This window comes from Grammomys surdaster, unplaced genomic scaffold, assembly GCF_004785775.1.
Source record: "Grammomys surdaster isolate TR1022 unplaced genomic scaffold, NIH_TR_1.0 170, whole genome shotgun sequence".
Lineage (NCBI taxonomy): Eukaryota > Metazoa > Chordata > Mammalia > Rodentia > Muridae > Grammomys > Grammomys surdaster.
Genome location: NW_021604618.1, coordinates 8,677,099 through 8,695,639, shown reverse-complemented (window position 1 = coordinate 8,695,639; position 18,541 = coordinate 8,677,099). Strand labels below are relative to the sequence as shown.

At 39.6% G+C, this 18,541-nt stretch overlaps 1 protein-coding gene across 2 annotated transcripts in view; it reads left to right on the top strand.

The window, feature by feature from the left end:
* Hipk3 (homeodomain interacting protein kinase 3) overlaps nt 1-18,541 on the top strand; it is a 67,741-nt gene that overhangs the window by 9,884 nt on the left and 39,316 nt on the right. For both annotated transcript variants that reach the window (XM_028766866.1, XM_028766864.1), the window contains exon 2: nt 11,191-12,292. In XM_028766866.1, coding sequence (XP_028622699.1) covers nt 11,193-12,292 — 1,100 coding nt within the window. In that variant the 5' untranslated portion in view covers nt 11,191-11,192. The remainder of the gene's footprint in view (nt 1-11,190; nt 12,293-18,541) is intronic.

Here is an 18,541-nt window from a genome sequence, read left to right as displayed (position 1 = left end):
TGTCAACATCCAGGCATGGGACACAAAGGGACTCATGGGGCTTTACTGCTCCCTGAAGGTTTATATGCAGTTAGTGGTTGATTGGGAGAGACGTGTTCATCAGTTGTGTGGCCACTGGTAGGATGCCTATGCTCGGTATAAGCTCTCACAGGCTTATATAAGCAAGCCTAATGAAACCAGTGGGTCACATACGCACAGAAAATAGGAAGAGAGCAAGCTTGAGAAGATGGCTAGTGGGAGTGAGATGAATAAGAGAGGGTAAAGTTGTATGAATATGATTACAACGTGGTATGTACATGTATGAGAATGTCACAATGTGTATAATAAACTGAATGAAAGGTCTCCTGTGAAAGACAAGGTTTGTCAGGTTTTACATGTATTTTGATTGAATACATTCACATTAAAACAACTAAGAAAGTAGTTTTCGATTGTTTTATAATTTTATAGTAATTGAATAACTTAAAATGTTTTTTCTACACTGAAATTTAACCTATTTCAGATATGTTATGTAGCTTTAATGGTTTTATAGTAAAACATTTGTGTATATGTGCACACAAGCAGAGGCCAGAGGTTGATGTGAGGTGCGTTCTTCTATCCTTCCTTAGTTTTGAGGTAGAGTTTCTTACTGAACATGGAATTCACTGATTGGCTAGGTTACTGGCTAGTCACACCCTTGCATCTTCCTTCCTGCCTCCCAGAGTTGAAGACACACACACACACACACACACACACACACACACACACACACACTCCTAAGCCTGGCCTTTTATATGGGTGTGGGGATCTAACACTTAACCCACTATTCTGAGCCATCCTCACAGCTCTAGTTTGTTTGTTTGTGTATTTAATGAGTTGAACTCACAGCTCTGGGATCCATCCGTCCGTCCGTCCATCCATCCATCTAGAGACATGGTCTCTGTAGCCCTGAGTTGAATTCACAGAGATCCATATGCCTTGTCACAGGCATGGAGCCCTGAGTATTCTGGAACTCAATATGTAGACCAGGGTGTTCTAATAGGTTGGCTCATGTCAGATTTAAAAATATGCTAGAGCTGGGGTGGTGGTGGCCCTCCTGGAGGCAGGGACAGGTGGTTCTCTGCAAGTTTAAAACCAGCCCTAGTAAACTTGGCAATAATATACCTATTGTGGAAGTCTGAGTCTAGGTCATAATACTGTCTTAGTAGTTGTCTTAACCTAGTTTTTAAGATTTGTCTGTGAATAAATAACTTTTCTTTCAAATTGATTTTTTAAATTTATACTTTTTTAAAAAAATTTTAAAGTCAGGATTGCACCCTAGCCCTGGTTGGCTTGTCATTTGTACTGTAGCCCAGGTTGACTTCCATATTTTGACCAGTTCTTTTGTACCAGCCTTTTCAGTGTTGTTGGTATTATTTTGAAGTCTTTTCACCCTTACAAATTTAAGTTTTAATTATTTATATATTTAATATATTTATATTTAATTATATATTTATTATATTTAATTATTCATATATTTAATGCACTTTAAATATGTGAAATATAGTAGATGCAGGTTAGTATAAGAGCATATAAGAGTTTGGTAGATTTTTTTTCCCTTTGGTTTTTCGAGACAGGATTTCTCTGTGTAGCTTTGTTTGTCCTGGAACTCACTCTATAGACCAGGCTGGCCTCGAACTCAGAAATACACCTGCCTCTGCCTCCCAAGTGCTGGGATTAAAGGTGTGCGCCACCACCACCCGGCTAGAGTTTGGTAGATGTTAATGAAAGTAATCTGAAACTTTGAACTGAAGCTTTATAAACTGATGTTCTTTTCTTCTCTCTCTTTTTTTTTTTTTTTTTTTTTTTGAGACTGAGTCCTTCTATGTAGCTTTTTCTGTTCTGGATCTCACTATGTAGACCAGGCTAGCCTCAAACTCACAGAGAAACGCCTGCCACTGTGCTGGGTTTGTGCCATTGTGCCTAGCTTTATGAACTAAATTTTGATTTTTTAATTTTAAACTTCAAGAAACTTACTAGGTAAACCTTTTCTTCAGTCAGTCAGTTTCTACTTGTGATGTTTATCTTACATAGCTTAAGAGAAGGGTAGGAAATGACCTGTTGTAGTCGGGTGATCCCCTTTAGACTGATTTGGACTGCTGGGGTGATTTCTAGCACCTTTGGAATGTCCAGCAGGTCATTTTCTGTTCCAAAAATTGGAGTGTTTTGTTAAGTCAGATCAGGCTTGTTATTTAACACTGAGATTGTGTATAGTCAACACATTCTCTAGATGCCTTCTTCACAATACTGCTGGAAAATACCCAAGACTTCAGTATTTTCAAATACTCTGTTTTGTAGGCACTTCAGATAAGTCAGGCTTTGTTTATGAAGCTTTATATGTGTGCTTCAATTCTATGCAAATGTTTGTGTGAAGTGGTTCAGTGTAATTTACTGGGTAAAGTAGTAGTCAAATGGAATAGTGCAGGTATTTTAAATTGGACCAATTAATGATTGAAAGGGAAAATGGCCTGTTCACACCAGCGGCTCATTCTCTAGTATGTCTTGCCTTCTATTTCAGAGAAGACAGAGTTAAAGGAACAGTGGCAAACTGACCTGGCACTGCTTTGTCAGAACATTCCAGGCTATGTAGTTCCACTCTCCAAGTTTTACTTCCAGTGCCTTGTACAGACTTCTTAAAGAAATGTCAGGTCTCATGTTACAGTCATGCAATCCTGGCTGCTTGGGAGGCAGAGGCAGGAGGATTACAAATTTAAAGGCTTGCTTTTGCTACAGAACAGCAGATTCAAGGCCTGCTTGAATGACACCCTGTTTGAAAGTAAATAACATTCCAGGAATGTAGCTTATTGGCTTGCCTAGCAGGTTTGAGACTTCAAAATCATTTACCAGAAGTATAAATAGAGGGGGAAGAAAAAAAAATGTTGTAAAACGTTTATTGGCTCACATAATAAAATCCTTCTTGTGGTCTACTGATTAGTCAAGTAACACTAGTCAAAGGTTCTAAAAACTTAAGATACTTTTAAATAAAGAGATTATATCTACTACTTATGAATACTTTTAAATTTAAAATTTTATTATTTTTTAAATCCAAAATAGGCCAATGAGACTGGTATGGTAGCACTTAATACAGCACTTAGTAGATTATCAGGTAGATTAGGAATTTGAGTCCAGCCTGGCCTGCACATTGGAGACTGATTCATGAAGCAGAAACACAACAAAGGCTGGCTAGTGATCCCAGGGACTTGGCCTGCTGTTTGAGGTTTTACGTGTTTTACAGTTCAGTCACAGTGAATGATCTGGAGAGAAGTAATGTTTAGTTACAAGAAAATTACAGCATTCCTGCCTCTTTCATCTTGAATCCTTAGATAGTAACAATTTTCCCCTTTAAAGGGGATTTAAAAATATTTACGTTTTATTTTATGCATTTGTGTGTGTCTGAGTGTATTGTGTGTATAGAATATGTGTAGTTCCCATGGAGTCCTGAAGAGGCCATCAGATCTAGAACTGGAGTTAAAGATGGTTGTGAGTTTCCATGTGGGCTCTGGTATCTGAACTGGGGTCTTCAGCAAGAACAGTAGGTGCTCTTTCTTGTTGAGCCATCTCTCTGGCTCTGGAACCATGCCATTTTGTATTAGGGACTCAGACATCTACTGGAATTGTCTAAGTGTGTGTTACAGTAAATGATGCATGATCTGTAACATTGTCACTGATTTTAGTTCATTCTATTCTTTAGTATAATATGAACATTTCCTATTTTTAACACATGAAATTGGCACGCATTTTAAAACCAGTTAAGATTCTTAACTTTTAGGGATTTGTGTGTCTATACAGTACATAAAAATGTGTTAATTTTTTCTCTAGTGTTGGGTATGTAGGGCCTTGCACTTCCTAGGCAAACACCCTAAGCACCGAGCTAAAACCCTCAACTCTTAAGAGCCATATTTGTATTGTATACTTAGTATCTTATGAATAAACTGCAATACCCTGTCACATGCCAGATTATTTCAGAATTCATTACTGGGTGCAGTTGAAAAGAGAACACTATTTTCTGTAAACTTACTGGCAAGCATCTGTCTAGGTAGGGGATGGACCTGGAGAACTGCTCTGTGGACTGTGCTTGTCTTTGATTTTGCTGTCTAAATCGACTGCAATATTTAACCAGCTTTACAGATTCACTTGTTCTTTCTAGATACAGTTCTGCTGCTTTTTGCGTCTCGATGGGTACAGAATGGCATCTGACTGTGGACTTTATGTTTTCCTTATTGCCAGTGAGGCTGGAATTTTTTTCTAATGTCTTTTGGCTTGCATTTCTGTGACTTACCTATTGTGTATCATTGCCCGTTTTTCTATATTGGTTTTGCCAACCACAGTATTTCATATAGTCTAGGCTAGCCTGGATGGAACTAGATAGATAACCAAGGATGTCCTTAACACTGTATCTTGCTTTTACCTGGAAAATTCCAGGGCTTATAAGTATAAACCACCACACCCAGATGAAAAAGTCAAACTTGTCTGCTCGCAGTGTATTCTTTTTCTCTTCATAGTATGTGGTTTTTTTTGTAGCTTTGGTATCTCATTTAAAGGTTGATGATTAATTTGTTAAAAATGTAGCATGCACTTTAAACTGAAAGGGATAAAAAAATGTAAGTCTGTGTGGGCACTCATGTACACCCAAAGTATTCAGACGTTTAGAAACTCAGACTTCTTTTGACTTTAGTCTTGGGAGCAGATAGGTGGGAATATGTAAAATTTGTATTAGTACTCTTAAAAGAAAGTTTTTATTTGGGGAATAATTTGAGTGAAATGTTATGAAAGACAAATGAAAGCATTATAAAAGTCTCATGCTAAACTACAAGTGTTCATTCTTAGAGTACAGTTTGGGGAGACAGCTCGACTGTCTTTCCTCCCCTCATGAAGAACCTCCTCTTAATGTCTTATAAGCCATCCTAAACTACATGGTGAGACACTGTCTCAAAACATCATTCCCTGAGTCCTCCAAAACCAAAAATCAAAACAGGACATGTACTTTCTAACTCAACTTCCTTTTTTAAAATTTTGTTTGTTTTTTGTTTGACTTCTTTTTCTTTTGGATGTTGTAGGGGGAGATGGGTAACTACACTGAACTAAAATAGTTAGCCGGTTTTGTCTGTAGGAAACACACAGTAGTTATAGCACAGTGGGGCAAGTAACATTTTATTTTACATTTGAAAGTGTCTCCTATCAGCCTTGCTGTGTGTTGGAGGATGAGCTCACACTCCAGATTCTTCTGTCTCCACTTCCCTAAGTACTGAGAGTATCTCTGAGTGCTACCAGGTTTTGTATACAAAATTTTAAATTTAGAAATGAAAGCCAAATTAACAATCTTCACTTTCTTCTACAAAATATCTTTTGATATCAGGAACAACAGCAGTTTCTCTAGGCTTTATAGTCATAAATGAAAATTTAGGAACTTAAAACTCTATTTTTGAAATGCTAGAACATTTGCTTTTAAGATGAGTCTTGGCTAGCCAGGATTTTGTCTTGTAGACTTTGCTTGCCTCAAATAATAGATCTACTTGCTTATTCTTCCCAGGAGCTGACACTAAAGGTGTTTGCCAGGTGCCCAGCATCTAGTATTTTTTGTAGAGTTTATTATGTGTGTGATGTGTGTGATGTGTGGTGGGGCATGCTTGTGGAGGATCAGAAGATGTCTAGCTCTCTCCTCCTGTGTGAGTCCTGGGGATTGAGTTAGGCCATCAGGCTTGGTGGGTATTGCCTTCACCCACTGAGCCATTTTGCTGGCTCTCAATCGATAAAACTGTTAAACTAATTTAACTCAGATAACTAGGCCAAACCTTCTTGCTTCATATAAGTGAGATGGTATAGAATTAGCCTAATAAAACATTTGATAACCTCTAAGGCTGTAGATAAGACATGGATAGTCTGAAACACTAGGCCCCCTCCTGCTCAGAGTAATTAATAAAAGCTTAGAGTCTCTCTCTGACAAGGGCAGTTGAGCTGTAAAGAAGAAAGTGACTGAAACAGGGACTGGCTAAGTTGTTTGAACGGGCACCTGGAAAGGATACTTTGCAACCCCTTGAGCTGACTGCAGGCTGTGCAGGGTGCTCCAGGTTTCCAGTTTTGTGAGCTGTCAGTCATGCTGGTGGGCTTTGGTGGTGCAGCTGTCTGAGAGTCATTTCTGTAAGTAACCCCTCACCTGTATTCCTGTAAATAACCCAAATAAAACTCATTGGTTGACCAAGTAGAACTTTGTTCCTATTTGTTCTTTGGTCTGTTGTGGGCACCCTGTCTGGGGGAGTAGATGTGTGGATAGTGTCTCTTTGGGAAAAGTTTTGTCACACATACATTTACCTCATAAGGCAACTTTGTAATTGCATGTTTAATTTCCTGTTCAAACCTCTCTTCCTTTAAAGAGACAGAAAGTTCACTTATCAGTGAACTTATTTTAATATTGGAAGAGTTGGTAGGTGATTTTTTTTTTCTTTTTTCTTTCTTTTTTCTTTTGAGACAGGGTTTCTATGTTGTTCTGGTTGTTCTGGAATTTGATATGTAGGCCAGGCTGGCACTCACAGAGATCTCCTTGCCTCTGCCTCTTGAATGGAGTTGATAGGTTATTAAGATTAAAGGTGCAATTCTTTAATCCCAGCACCATGGAGGGGCAGAGGTAGATGGCTTTCTATCAATTCAAGCCCTGCTTGGTATACATAGCAAACAACAAAACATACCTCCCCTACTCCCCCAAAATAGAAGCAACTCTAGTGTCCATCCATGGATAGAGGAATAAGATGTCATATTCACATGTGTGAAATTCCATTTAGTCTTACAAAGTAAGAAAAGCTGGTTACATGAGGTTTCCTATGAAGTTTATTTTGTAGTCAAATTTATAGAGCAGAAAAAGAAATGGCGGTTGCCAGAGTCATGAGATGAGAAGATAAGGGAATTATTGTTTTGTTTTGTTTTTTTTTTTTTGGTTTTTTTTTTTTTTGGTTTTTCGAGACAGGGTTTCTCTGTATAGCCCTGGCTGTCCTGGAACTCACTCTGTAGACCAGGCTGGCCTCGAACTCAGAAATCCGCCTGCCTCTGCCTCCCAAGTGCTGGGATTAAAGGCGTGCGCCACCACTGCCCGGCCGGGAATTATTGTTTTAATGGTCACAGTTTCAGTGGCAATAGGGGGCTAGTGATAGAATGGAGATGTAATCAAATATAACATATATCTCTATGTCTGTCTGTCTGTCTGTCTGTCTATTAGTTTCCAAGAAGGAAGATATTTTAAAAATGATTTGGACAAGTGGAAGGAAACTAAATAAGGAGACTTTAAGAAACTACTGACTCTTATATTTGTCTTGTTATTGAATTAGCCCATTACCCTTAAGGCATAGGTAAGTGTGACAGAAAATGTTTCAGAAATTTTGTAGCTAAGAAATTGAATTTTTTAGCAAAGCATTTTTTTGCCTTGGTTCCTGCTTTGCTCAGTAGACCCCGTATTATGCATAAAGAAAGCCAGGAGAACATGTCTTACTAAGGGTTCACAATGGCTGAATCTGTATCTGTCGATGTTCATGTTGCTTATATTGCTGGTTACTTGTTACACAAGGTAGGATTTAGATAGGATTTCAGGTTAACTATAAGATTAGGGTAAAACTCATGCCTATCTATTTTAGTCTGCTATCACAAGTTTGTAAAGAACATAAATGTATTGCTCACTCTGTAGGCTAGAGAGTCCCAAGATACAGCTAGAGGTAGGATTTGTTGAAGGCTTGCTCTCTGCTCCAAAGACAGCACCTAGCTGTGACGTCATATGGTGGTGAGGCAGTCTAGTTACTTGAGTCCCCATTTATTAAAAGGGAGCACTCATAGCCTAATCAACCCAAAGCCCCCTTTGTATTTTTGAGATAGGGTTTCATTCTGTAGCTCAGGCTGGCCTTGAACTCATGCCAGTCTACCTCAGCCTCCCAGATTCTTGGTGAGGAGAGAAGGTTTTAATGTATTTTTTTGACAAGGTTTCTCTGTGCAGCTCTGGTTGTCCAGGAACTTGCCGTCCTCTGACTGAAAGGGGCACCTGTCTCTGCCCTGCCCTCCCTCTCAGTGCTGGCATTAACGGCGTGTGCCACTGCACCTGGTTCAATGTACAAAACTGAGAGTCTGTAAACATAAGTATTCAGAACAAAGCGATGAGAGCTGGGTGTGGTTGTGCACACTTGGAATTCTTCATTTGGTCCTAAGGCAGGATTGCTGTGAGTTTTAGGTTAGTCACAGCTACAAACAAAAAAGATTCTAAATTGAGTAAGCCTGAGAAATAAAGGCTTAATGACTGCTCCATTAGGAGCCTTTACTGTGCTCCTAGGTAACAGTTGTAGGTAGCTGCCACTGTCACTGAGGTAGTATTTCAAAACTTCATTCGTAAGTCTGCTGATAAGAACAAATGACAAAGACATGAAGAACATAGCTGCAGAGTGCAGCCTGGTTTATATTACAGGGAAAAAATGAGGCACAGTGCTATTCAAAAACAATGTTTTGGATTCCATGGTGTTCAGTAACTCATATTTGTCATTTCAGATTTATGGGTATGGATTATATAGATGTTTTAAAAGTTAGCAATATCATAGGGCAGAGTTAACATTGAGTCTATGATTGGGACAGCCTTACAAAAATGCATAATATAAGCCGGGCGGTGGTGGTGCACGCCTTTAATCCCAGCACTTGGGAGGCAGAGGCAGGCGGATTTCTGAGTTCGAGGCCAGCCTGGTCTACAGAGTGAGTTCCAGGACAGCCAGGGCTATACAGAGAAACCCTGCTTGAAAAACCAAACCAAAACAAAATAAAACAACAACAAAAAAGAGTTCTCAATTTGGTTTATTTTGTTAAATTAGCTGGGTATTTAATCCCAGCATTAGGGAGGGAAAGTCCCTTTGAGCTTTGGTTTTCTTGTTTTAATTTTTGTTTATTTTTGTGTCTGCATGCATTATGTGTTAATGTGTGTGTGTATGTGTGTCTGTAGACAGTCTTGTGGAGTTGGTTCTCTCCATCTAGCTCCTGTAGGTTCTGGGTATTGAACTCAGGTTGCTAGCCATGTGCAGCAAATGCCCTTATTCACTGAACTTCAGTGATCCTAAGAGCAAGTTGGAAAGATACCAGTATCATTAAGCCAAATACTATAAAACATTCAGTAAGCAGTTATATGCATTGATTATAGCTCTTTCTAATATTTTTCCAGCTTGTTATTTTTAACATTGTATATATTGTATACTGTGGTAATTATGAGATAAAAACAGTTGATAGTTGTGATATGTTAAAATATGAGACAACACAGTTAATACCGAGTTTCAAATTGGGTTGAATAGAGGTAATTTATGTGCCTATGTGATATGTGTGCAGTATATGTGCATGTATATATATAAGTGTGCTCATGTAAGTGTGTTCTGAGGCATCACTTACTTGTTGATCCTTGGCGTTGTAGTTTCAGTTCCATTCCCCACCAGCAAGTCCCGGCCGTTCTTTCTCTGAAGGCCCAGCCTTTTTGATGGATGTTTGGATTGAACTCAGGCTCTGCGATTGCATCCAGGTGCTTTATTCAATAAGTCATCTCTTTGGCCTACTAAAAATATTTTGAAGTTAATAGAACCATCCAAAATTTATTGAACATCAACTTTACTTTACATCCTAGACAGTTTAATTCAGATCTCATGTGAAAGACATGCGTATACTGACAGTTGCAGTGCAGTGACTGATTGTAAAGAAGGGCGGGGGGAGGGGTTGTTCCGAATCTCAATGCCTAGCTCTTTGTGGAGGTGCGCGATGAGTATGTATGTTCACGAGAACATGAACAAGATTATCTGGTCAGCTCTTTGGTCAGAGTTTGCTGTGTGCTCAAGGGTAGACACAGAGGATATAGCTAAAGAGAACCTGTGGCACTTTTGGTGGAAGGAAAGAACATGGACTAGTAAAGTAATGAATGCTTTTGTCAAGTGACGATTTTGACTTGTGTTGTATGTTACATGGTAGGCTAGTTGGAGGTAGATTAAATGTGTAATTAATGTGTTTTGCACTGTGGTACTAAGGATTTGTGTGTGTGTGTTAAGTTTGTGCATATGGATTATGCACAATTGTTGGATTGTATATTACATGAATTCTAAGTTCAGAAAAATAAGGTCATAGGGAAGAAGTCAGCTGTGCCAGTAACATGTTAAATCCCCCTTTGTATCTGTGTCACTGGGGTCAGATACTATTCATAAAACCATTGTATGCTTGATGCCTGTGTAGATGGAGTAAGAATAAAAATCCAGAAAAAGTCATTTAATGTTTGGGAACTTAGGCAGGATGAAGGGAACTGGCTAGAAAGCCATTAAGTTGTCTTTATAGTGTAATGAATGCCCTTTAAGATCAAAGGGTATTTGGTAAGTACAATATAGGATCAGAGCCGTTCATGAAAAGGATGGCCCTTTTAAATTAATTTCCCTCTCTCTCTCTCTCTCTCTGTCTCTCTCTCTGTCTCTCTCTCTCTGTGTGTGTGTGTGTGTACACTTAACAGGCATAGTTGTTTCCGATTATAAACTGTGTTGGCTGGTTCATAGTTTATGTGTGTGAGGTATATGCATGAATCAGTGTGCACATGTAGAGTCCAGAGCAAGATGTCAGGCATCTCCTACTGTCCTCTGCTTTGTTCCTTTGAAACTCAATGTGGAGCTCCCATTTTTCACTGAGGCTGGAAGCCAGCAAACCCCAGCAATGCTGTCTCAGTTCTCAGTACTGGAGTTACAGGGATGCGAGGACCACAGCCAGCTCCTCCAGGTTGTTGGTCGCTCCACGCTGGTGCTGATGCTTGTGCAGCAAGTGCTCCTACTGCCGAGCTGCCTGCCGAGCTGCCGGTTCATAAATTAGCTTTTGATGGGAGAATATTTTTGCCACATGTGTGCCGTTTCTTTAGGGAGTACTTTTCCTTTCACAGGGAAAATGGTTAGTACAATTTCTACTGTACACCCTGGCCATTTAGATGTTTACTAAGTATTTCTCCAGATTATTAAAATGCTGAAGAATGTAGAGTTATTGAAGATCTTACCTCCTCCCAGGGGAAAAATCCTAATGGAATTTTAAAATTATTATTATTATTATTATTTTAGCATATTGTGAATTTGATCCTCAAAGTTTTTTTCCTACAGTTTCAAGTTGAGGAAAAACTTGGTTTTCTGGCTAATGTTTATTTCCTTTCTTCTTTTGTAGGTATGGCCTCACAAGTCTTGGTCTACCCACCGTATGTTTATCAAACTCAGTCAAGTGCCTTTTGTAGTGTGAAGAAACTCAAAGTAGAGCCAAGCGGTTGTGTTTTCCAGGAAAGAACCTATCCTCAAATCCATGTGAATGGTAGAAACTTTGGAAATTCTCATCCTTCCACGAAGGGGAGTGCTTTCCAGACAAAGATACCATTTACTAAACCTCGAGGACACAGCTTTTCATTGCAGGCAGGTGCCATTGTTGTCAAAGACACTGCCGGTGCTACAAAGGTCCTAGCAGCTCAGGCGCAGCAGGCTGGAGCGGAGGCACCGCGGGCCGTGCTGTGGAGGAACAGGTTACATTTCCTAGAAGGTCCCCAGCGATGCGGGTTAAAGCGCAAGAGTGAGGAGTTGGATAATCACAGCGGTGGCGCGATGCAGATTGTCGATGAACTGTCAATACTTCCTGCAATGTTGCAAACCAACATGGGAAACCCAGTGACAGTTGTGACAGCGACTACGGGGTCGAAACAGAACTGCACCAGCGGGGAAGGCGACTATCAGTTAGTGCAGCATGAAGTCTTATGCTCTATGAAAAACACATATGAGGTCCTGGATTTTCTTGGTCGTGGCACTTTTGGCCAGGTTGTCAAATGCTGGAAGAGAGGGACAAATGAAATCGTAGCCATTAAAATTTTGAAGAATCACCCTTCGTATGCACGTCAAGGGCAGATAGAAGTAAGCATCTTAGCAAGGCTCAGTACCGAGAACGCGGATGAGTATAACTTTGTGCGAGCCTATGAGTGCTTCCAGCACCGCAACCACACCTGCCTAGTCTTTGAGATGCTGGAGCAGAACCTGTATGACTTCCTAAAACAGAATAAATTCAGTCCTCTGCCCCTGAAGGTGATCCGGCCGGTTCTTCAGCAAGTGGCCACTGCACTGAAGAAATTAAAAAGTCTTGGTTTAATTCATGCTGACCTCAAACCAGAGAATATTATGTTGGTGGATCCTGTTCGACAGCCATACAGGGTTAAAGTGATAGACTTTGGATCGGCCAGTCATGTATCAAAGACTGTTTGCTCAACGTATCTACAGTCTCGCTACTACAGGTAAGCAGCAAATACTTTTTGGCTACCTAACAAGCACTGAGTATCTGCTAAGTGAGATTTGGTAACGGATATGTGATGAGAGAGACTGCTTCTTCGGTTAAATAAGGAAAGCAATAAGATCTATTTAAGTTTGCGGTTGTAAAAAGATATGAAAAACCCAGGCATAAAATTGCTTTAAGGACAATAGAAATCTCCACTAGTTCATGCTAAAGATAGCTGTTTTTCTGGTTTTTTTTTTTTTTTTTTGTTTTTTTTGTTTTTTGTTTTTCTGGTTTTTTGAGACAGGATTTCTCTATGTAGCCCTGGCTGTCCTAGAGCTCACTTTGTAGATCAGGCTGGCCTCAAACTCAGATCTGCCTGCCTCTGCCTACAAAAGGCCACCACCACCTGGAGATACCTGGTTATTTTTATTTTTATTAATAATGGAAGATAAGAAAGAATGATGCACAAATAATATGAAACACAAGTCTTTTAAATGTTGGAAAGTGTTGTTTAGAGTAGTTTCTGTATATTGCTTGGGAGAAGTAATTTTTAAAGTTTTGTTTTTTATATATTTACTTATTTGTTTGTTTGTTTTTTTACATTTATTTATTTTACACTTATTTATTGTGTATGTGTGTGTGTCTGTGTGTAAGTGTGTGTGAATGTGTTTGTGTATGGATGTGTGTGCATGCATGACATGGTGGACACATGCAAGCCTGAGTATAACTTGTGGGAGTCTGGTTTCTTCCCTCTATTGTGTGGGTCCTTGGGATTGAACCCAGGTCATCAGGCTTTGTGGCAAATGCCTTTGCCTACTGAACCATCTCTCTGGTGCTGGGGAAGTAATTTAATCAAGACATATATACATAGCTACAATGAATTGCAATTTTTCAATCTATATGGTATGAGTAATGATATCTTAGTGTTGGGGCTATGTGTGGAAAAAATTGAAGACAGGAATAATTTCTATGCAGTTACTGACAGAGGTTCCATTGTCAAGATTTAGTGTAGTGCTAGTCTTAGTACTGTAGTCTCAGTCGCTAGCTAGTGCTTAGTAAGGTTCCTTTGTGAGCATGAAAATGTCTTTGAGTTCATAGTTTGAATCCTTAATCCCTCAGTTGGGGAATATGTTGTTTGTATTTCACGTGACCAGTGAGATGCTGTTGGTTGGTCTAGGGTGTGTGCTCTTCAGCACAGTGACAGCAGGTACAGAAGCAGTACTGGCAGAGGAGTGCTTGTTCACAAGTCACTGAATTAGATGGAAATGCAGGTTGTGGTCAGAGGTAGCTACATACAATAGGAGGGTTATAAACTCTGACCCAAAAAGGAGGTAGCTTTTTTGGGATAGCAGTAGTACATCTGCCTTTGTACTATGTTTAGTTTTCCTGATTAGTCTTCTGTAAACATGCTGTAATACTAGCACAGATAAGAAGTCAGTCAGTCAGCTTCTACAGAAGCCAACTCTGTCTGGCTAGCTATACAAATAAATCAAAAGGAATATCAAAAGGAATCCCATGTTCATGCAACTTAGTCATAATTAAGTTTATTGACATAAGCACTAAGAATTAGACATTTAGTCTGAGCCGGGCGGTGGTGGCGCACGCCTTTAATCCCAGCACTTGGGAGGCAGAGGCAGGCGGATTTCTGAGTTTGAGAGTTGGAGGCTAGCCTGGTCTACAGAGTGAGTTCCAGGACAGCCAGGGCTACACAGAGAAACCCTGTCTCGAAAAACCAAACCAAAAAAGAAAAAAGAACAAACAGAAATTTAGTCTGATTTATTATTAGGATATTTTAGATTGTATTATGTCTAGTATTAGAGTTGCTGAATACCATTTTGAAACTGTTTAGATGTGAGATTTGGAGGTACTCATCTTTAATCTGTACTGGGGAGGCAGAAGCAGATGGGTCTTTGAGTTACAGGCCAGCCAAGGCTACACAGTGAAACTCTGTCTACACACGCACATACACACACACACCAAAAATGAAAAGGCAAACCCAAAATGTCACTAAAGCCACCTTTTCAATCGCTGAAGGCAGATTTGCTGTTGCAGCAGGTAGCAGATCTTATCTATTTTCATATATTTAGATTTACTTGGTCCTCTGTCCTCCTAAACTGCTCCTTTCTTTTTTTAGTTTATTGAAATGTAAGATTCAATTTTAGCTGATTTTTCTCCCCTATGGAAAAAAGATTTTGAAATCTTAGTCAATTGCATGGAAAGGCTAGTGTTTTCCCAACTACTGTCCCTTCTGTCAGACTGGGCTCAGAGCTTTCAGTAGTCAGCTAGCGAATTATATAAGCTCCAGCTCCAGCTCCAGCTCCAGCTCCAGCTCCAGCTCCAGCTGCTTGCACCCTATGTTTAGTTCACTCGTTAGTAAGTGACTTCATTATGTTTGGTTCTTGCACTGTTTCTGACAGATTCCATGCTATGTGATATCTAGCCTTCTTTTTATGACTGAAATGTTTGAGAAGAGAGTAAGCAACAGAAACATTTTATACTTGAGAATGAATTTCTCTTGGTGTATTAAATGTTCAGAAGAGAATCACTTAAAAAGCAACCTGAATATGATCCTGTTTTTTAGCATTAGGCCTTGGCATAAACATTAGCCATTATGTTGAGAAAGGAAGAAAATTTGGAATAATTGCTAAGTATAACTTGTGTTCTGTTCATTTATGAGTTCGGGTTAATATTTACCTGACTTTTAGAAGCTGTACAGAGCTAAGATTAATCCCAGGTTCTGTGTGTTTAGAGTTAGTTTGTATTCAGTAACTAAAAGCCCTTCTTTATGTTTTGGATGATTATGCATTCACAAAGTACTGAAAACGGACCTGACGGCAGCTAGATATAAGTGGTAGAATACTCAGTAAGTATTAAGATCAATTGGCAATGCAGGGTAGTTCTTAATTAGCTATACTGAGTCTGGTATATTTTTACATTAAAATGGTAGCTAGCTATTAATTTATTTCAGAATTTGCACATCATTTTTGGAACCCTGCTGCTTCTGACTTAGCTTATGATGGGGTTACTTAGAAATTAGGTTATACTTGATTTTTCTGTTTAAAAGATTCTGTGTGATTAAATGGTAGTATAGTAAATATTTTAAGATGCGGGTAATATAGATACATGCTAGTTTTTAAGGTATGAAGGATTGATTTAGGCACACATTCGTGTGCTGCCTGTTTAAACCCTGCAACACAAATGTAGTAGGAATATCTTAAAATAGACAGGGGTGGTGGCCAGAGATTGTTGACTACTATAGATGGTGAGGCTGTCTAGCTCCTGCAGTGATGGAAGCCAGAGTACATGCTAAGGGCATTGATTTGCTCAAGGTCAGCATGTTCTAAATTCAGCTGCCTGAGTGTGGTTTCTATCAGGAACACGTAGGGCTTTTGAATGTGGAAAGCTTTAGCAGCAGAAGGTGCTGTATTTATGAGGTGTGGTGGCAATATTCAGGTCATGACGTTCTTTTTTTTTTTTTTTTTAAATATAGAATTTTAGCCTGTGGGTCTCAGCTATTTCGGAGCAGAGACAGGAAAGTGGGCTAGTAACCTGCTTAGCAGGAAGGAAATACATGTTGCTATACTACAACTTGGTAATTGCCGTTGAAGTAATGCATGCTCTGTAGGAATGAGGGTATAACGCAGAGAGACCACTCACCCAGCTGTGGTTCTATCCTCAACTTGGGGTGGGGCTGGCTGTGACAGTACAGAAAGGTGGCATTCTTTGGGGTACACTCACATCTCATTTCTTTTTGGACCCAGAGACACAGAATTCTCAAAGGTAATGTTTCTCTAACAAAATTAAGGCATATAGAAAGACCCGTTGTGATTGATACTTTATATAGGTTACTTTCTTTATTGATTTTTCTTTTTTCTTTTTTCTTTTTTTTTTTTTTGAAGCAGGGTCTTACTATGTATGCCTGGGTACATTCTCTATAGACTAGTCTGGCCTTACAAATGTGTGACTATCCTGCCTCTGACCCGTGAGTGCTAGGTGTGTGCCAGGTAGGTTACTTTAGAATAGACCACCGTGCTTCTGCACCATTTTGGTTTTGTTTTCAAAGCATTTTAGTTATTCTACTTGGTTTCTAACCTCTTGCTCTCTCTTTGGAGGGTTAGGGAGTGAGAGGAGAAAGTCTTACTCTGTAAGCCTAGAATGGCCTAAGACTTTGTAGCCCAGGCTGGTCTTGAGCTTAATTCATTTAAAGCATGCACTTTCATGGCTTTGATTATATAGTTCTAAACTGATGGGTCAACTTTAGAATGCTTTTGTGCCCTCCAAAGAACACACGCCGCCATTGCTCTCCAGTGTTCTCATCTTCCTGTCCCATTCAGCCGCCGTCCAAGGTCCGTCCGTGTCACAGCAGTCGTCAGTAGTAGCAAGTCTCCCAGTTACCAGCGAGAAGAATAGAAACAGTCTGTTTAGACAGTTTTAGATATATAAAATACTAACATTTTACCTTCTTAGTTTTCCTACACATTTGTACACACACACACACACACACACACACACACACACACACACAGAGAGAGAGAGAGAGAGAGAGAGAGAGAGAGAGACAGAGAGAGAGATACAGAGCCCTTTTATCCCTAAATAGTTCAGTGTACATTTCCTAGATTATAAGAATATTTTTGGGTTAGCAAGATGGCTCAGTAGGTAGGTACTTGCCAGTCTGAGTTCAAAATCCTGAACTCAGGGAAAGGCTGAAGAGACTAGACTCCTGAAAGTTGTCATTTGACCAGCATATGCATGCCCACTGACACAGCATTTGCACATCATCATCACCATCATCACCATCATCATCATCACCATCACCACCATCATCATCATCACAACAGTAATAACAATAATTCTATAGACTTTCCTTGTATAACCTTATAATTTTCAAAATGAGTTAACTTGAATATAGATTTGGATGAACTTATTTGACCTATTTGAAAGTTTAAATTTGTTCTTGTGTTTGTGCTTGCATATGTGTGATAGAGAGCATATACGCTCAGAAGACAACTTTGAGGAGTTAGTCATTGCCTTCTACCGAGCTGAGGCAGGGTCTTTGGTTGATTCTCTGCTGCACTGCCTACTCCAGGCTCGCTGTCCCCTGAGCTTCCCAGCCATTCTCTCGTCCCAGCCTCTCATCTTGTGCAAATCACTTCCTATTGCTCAGTGGAAGAAAAAAAAAAAAAAAACCCATCCTTTGTGCTGTGAGCTCAGCCTTCCTTAAGGGCTTGCTTTCTGGCACAGGATGTTCTGATTTGTCTTGTACTCAGTAGCCCCAGCCCCAGGATGGATTGTCTTTCTCTCTGTAAGTCCCCTTCCCCCCCCTCCCTCCCTCCCTCCAGTGTCTCTGTGCTGTCCTGGAGCTAGTTCTGTAGACCAGACTGGCCTCAAACTCACGGAAATCTGCCTCTCTCTGTCTCCCAATAGCTAGGATTAAAGGTATATAACTCCCTCTCCCATTTCTTTTTTCTTTTATTTGAGAATGGTTAAGTAAGTAAGATCTGTATGCTAGTGCAAGTGTACGTATTGGTGTGAGAGTGTTGGTGCTTTCTCAGAGCCTTCTCATGGTAAAATTGGAAGATGCATGACACGTATCTATGCTCTACATTTCTAAAGTTTTATATAGTAAAGCTACGGATACATACTGGTATATCTGGTTCTGACACCTTGAGTTTCATTCTGTTTGGTTTGCTTGTTTTGAGATAGAGCCTCTCTATGTAATTCTGGCTCTCCTGGTTGTCACTATGAATCCATAGAGATCCACCTGTCCCTGCCTCTGGAATGCTGGGATTAAAGGCATACGTTACCACACCCATCTTTGTTACTATTTAAAGCTTTAGAACTATAAGCAGACATAATTATAAAAAAGTTTATATTATAGATTTTCTACCCACCTAGTGGGCAACTATTTTGATGGCTTTAAACAGAGGCTTATATAGCCCAGGCTGGTTTTTGCCTTACTGTGTCAGTCAGTGCTCTTAACTGCTGAGCCATCTCTCCAGCCCTAGTGGAGATTTCTTATTTAGATTTTTATTTCTTTAACTTAATGTGTATAGATGTATAGATGGTTTGCTTGCACACATGTATATGTATTGGGGTTACAGATGGTTGTGTCTTACCATATGGGTGGTTGGAATTGAGCCTATGTTTTTTCAAGAGCAAATGCCCTTAGCCACAGAGCCATCTCTCCAGCACTTTTGTGCTAATATTTTAATAATATTACTCACTTCTTAAAATTTAATTTAGTTTTTTGAGACTTGTTTTTGCTATG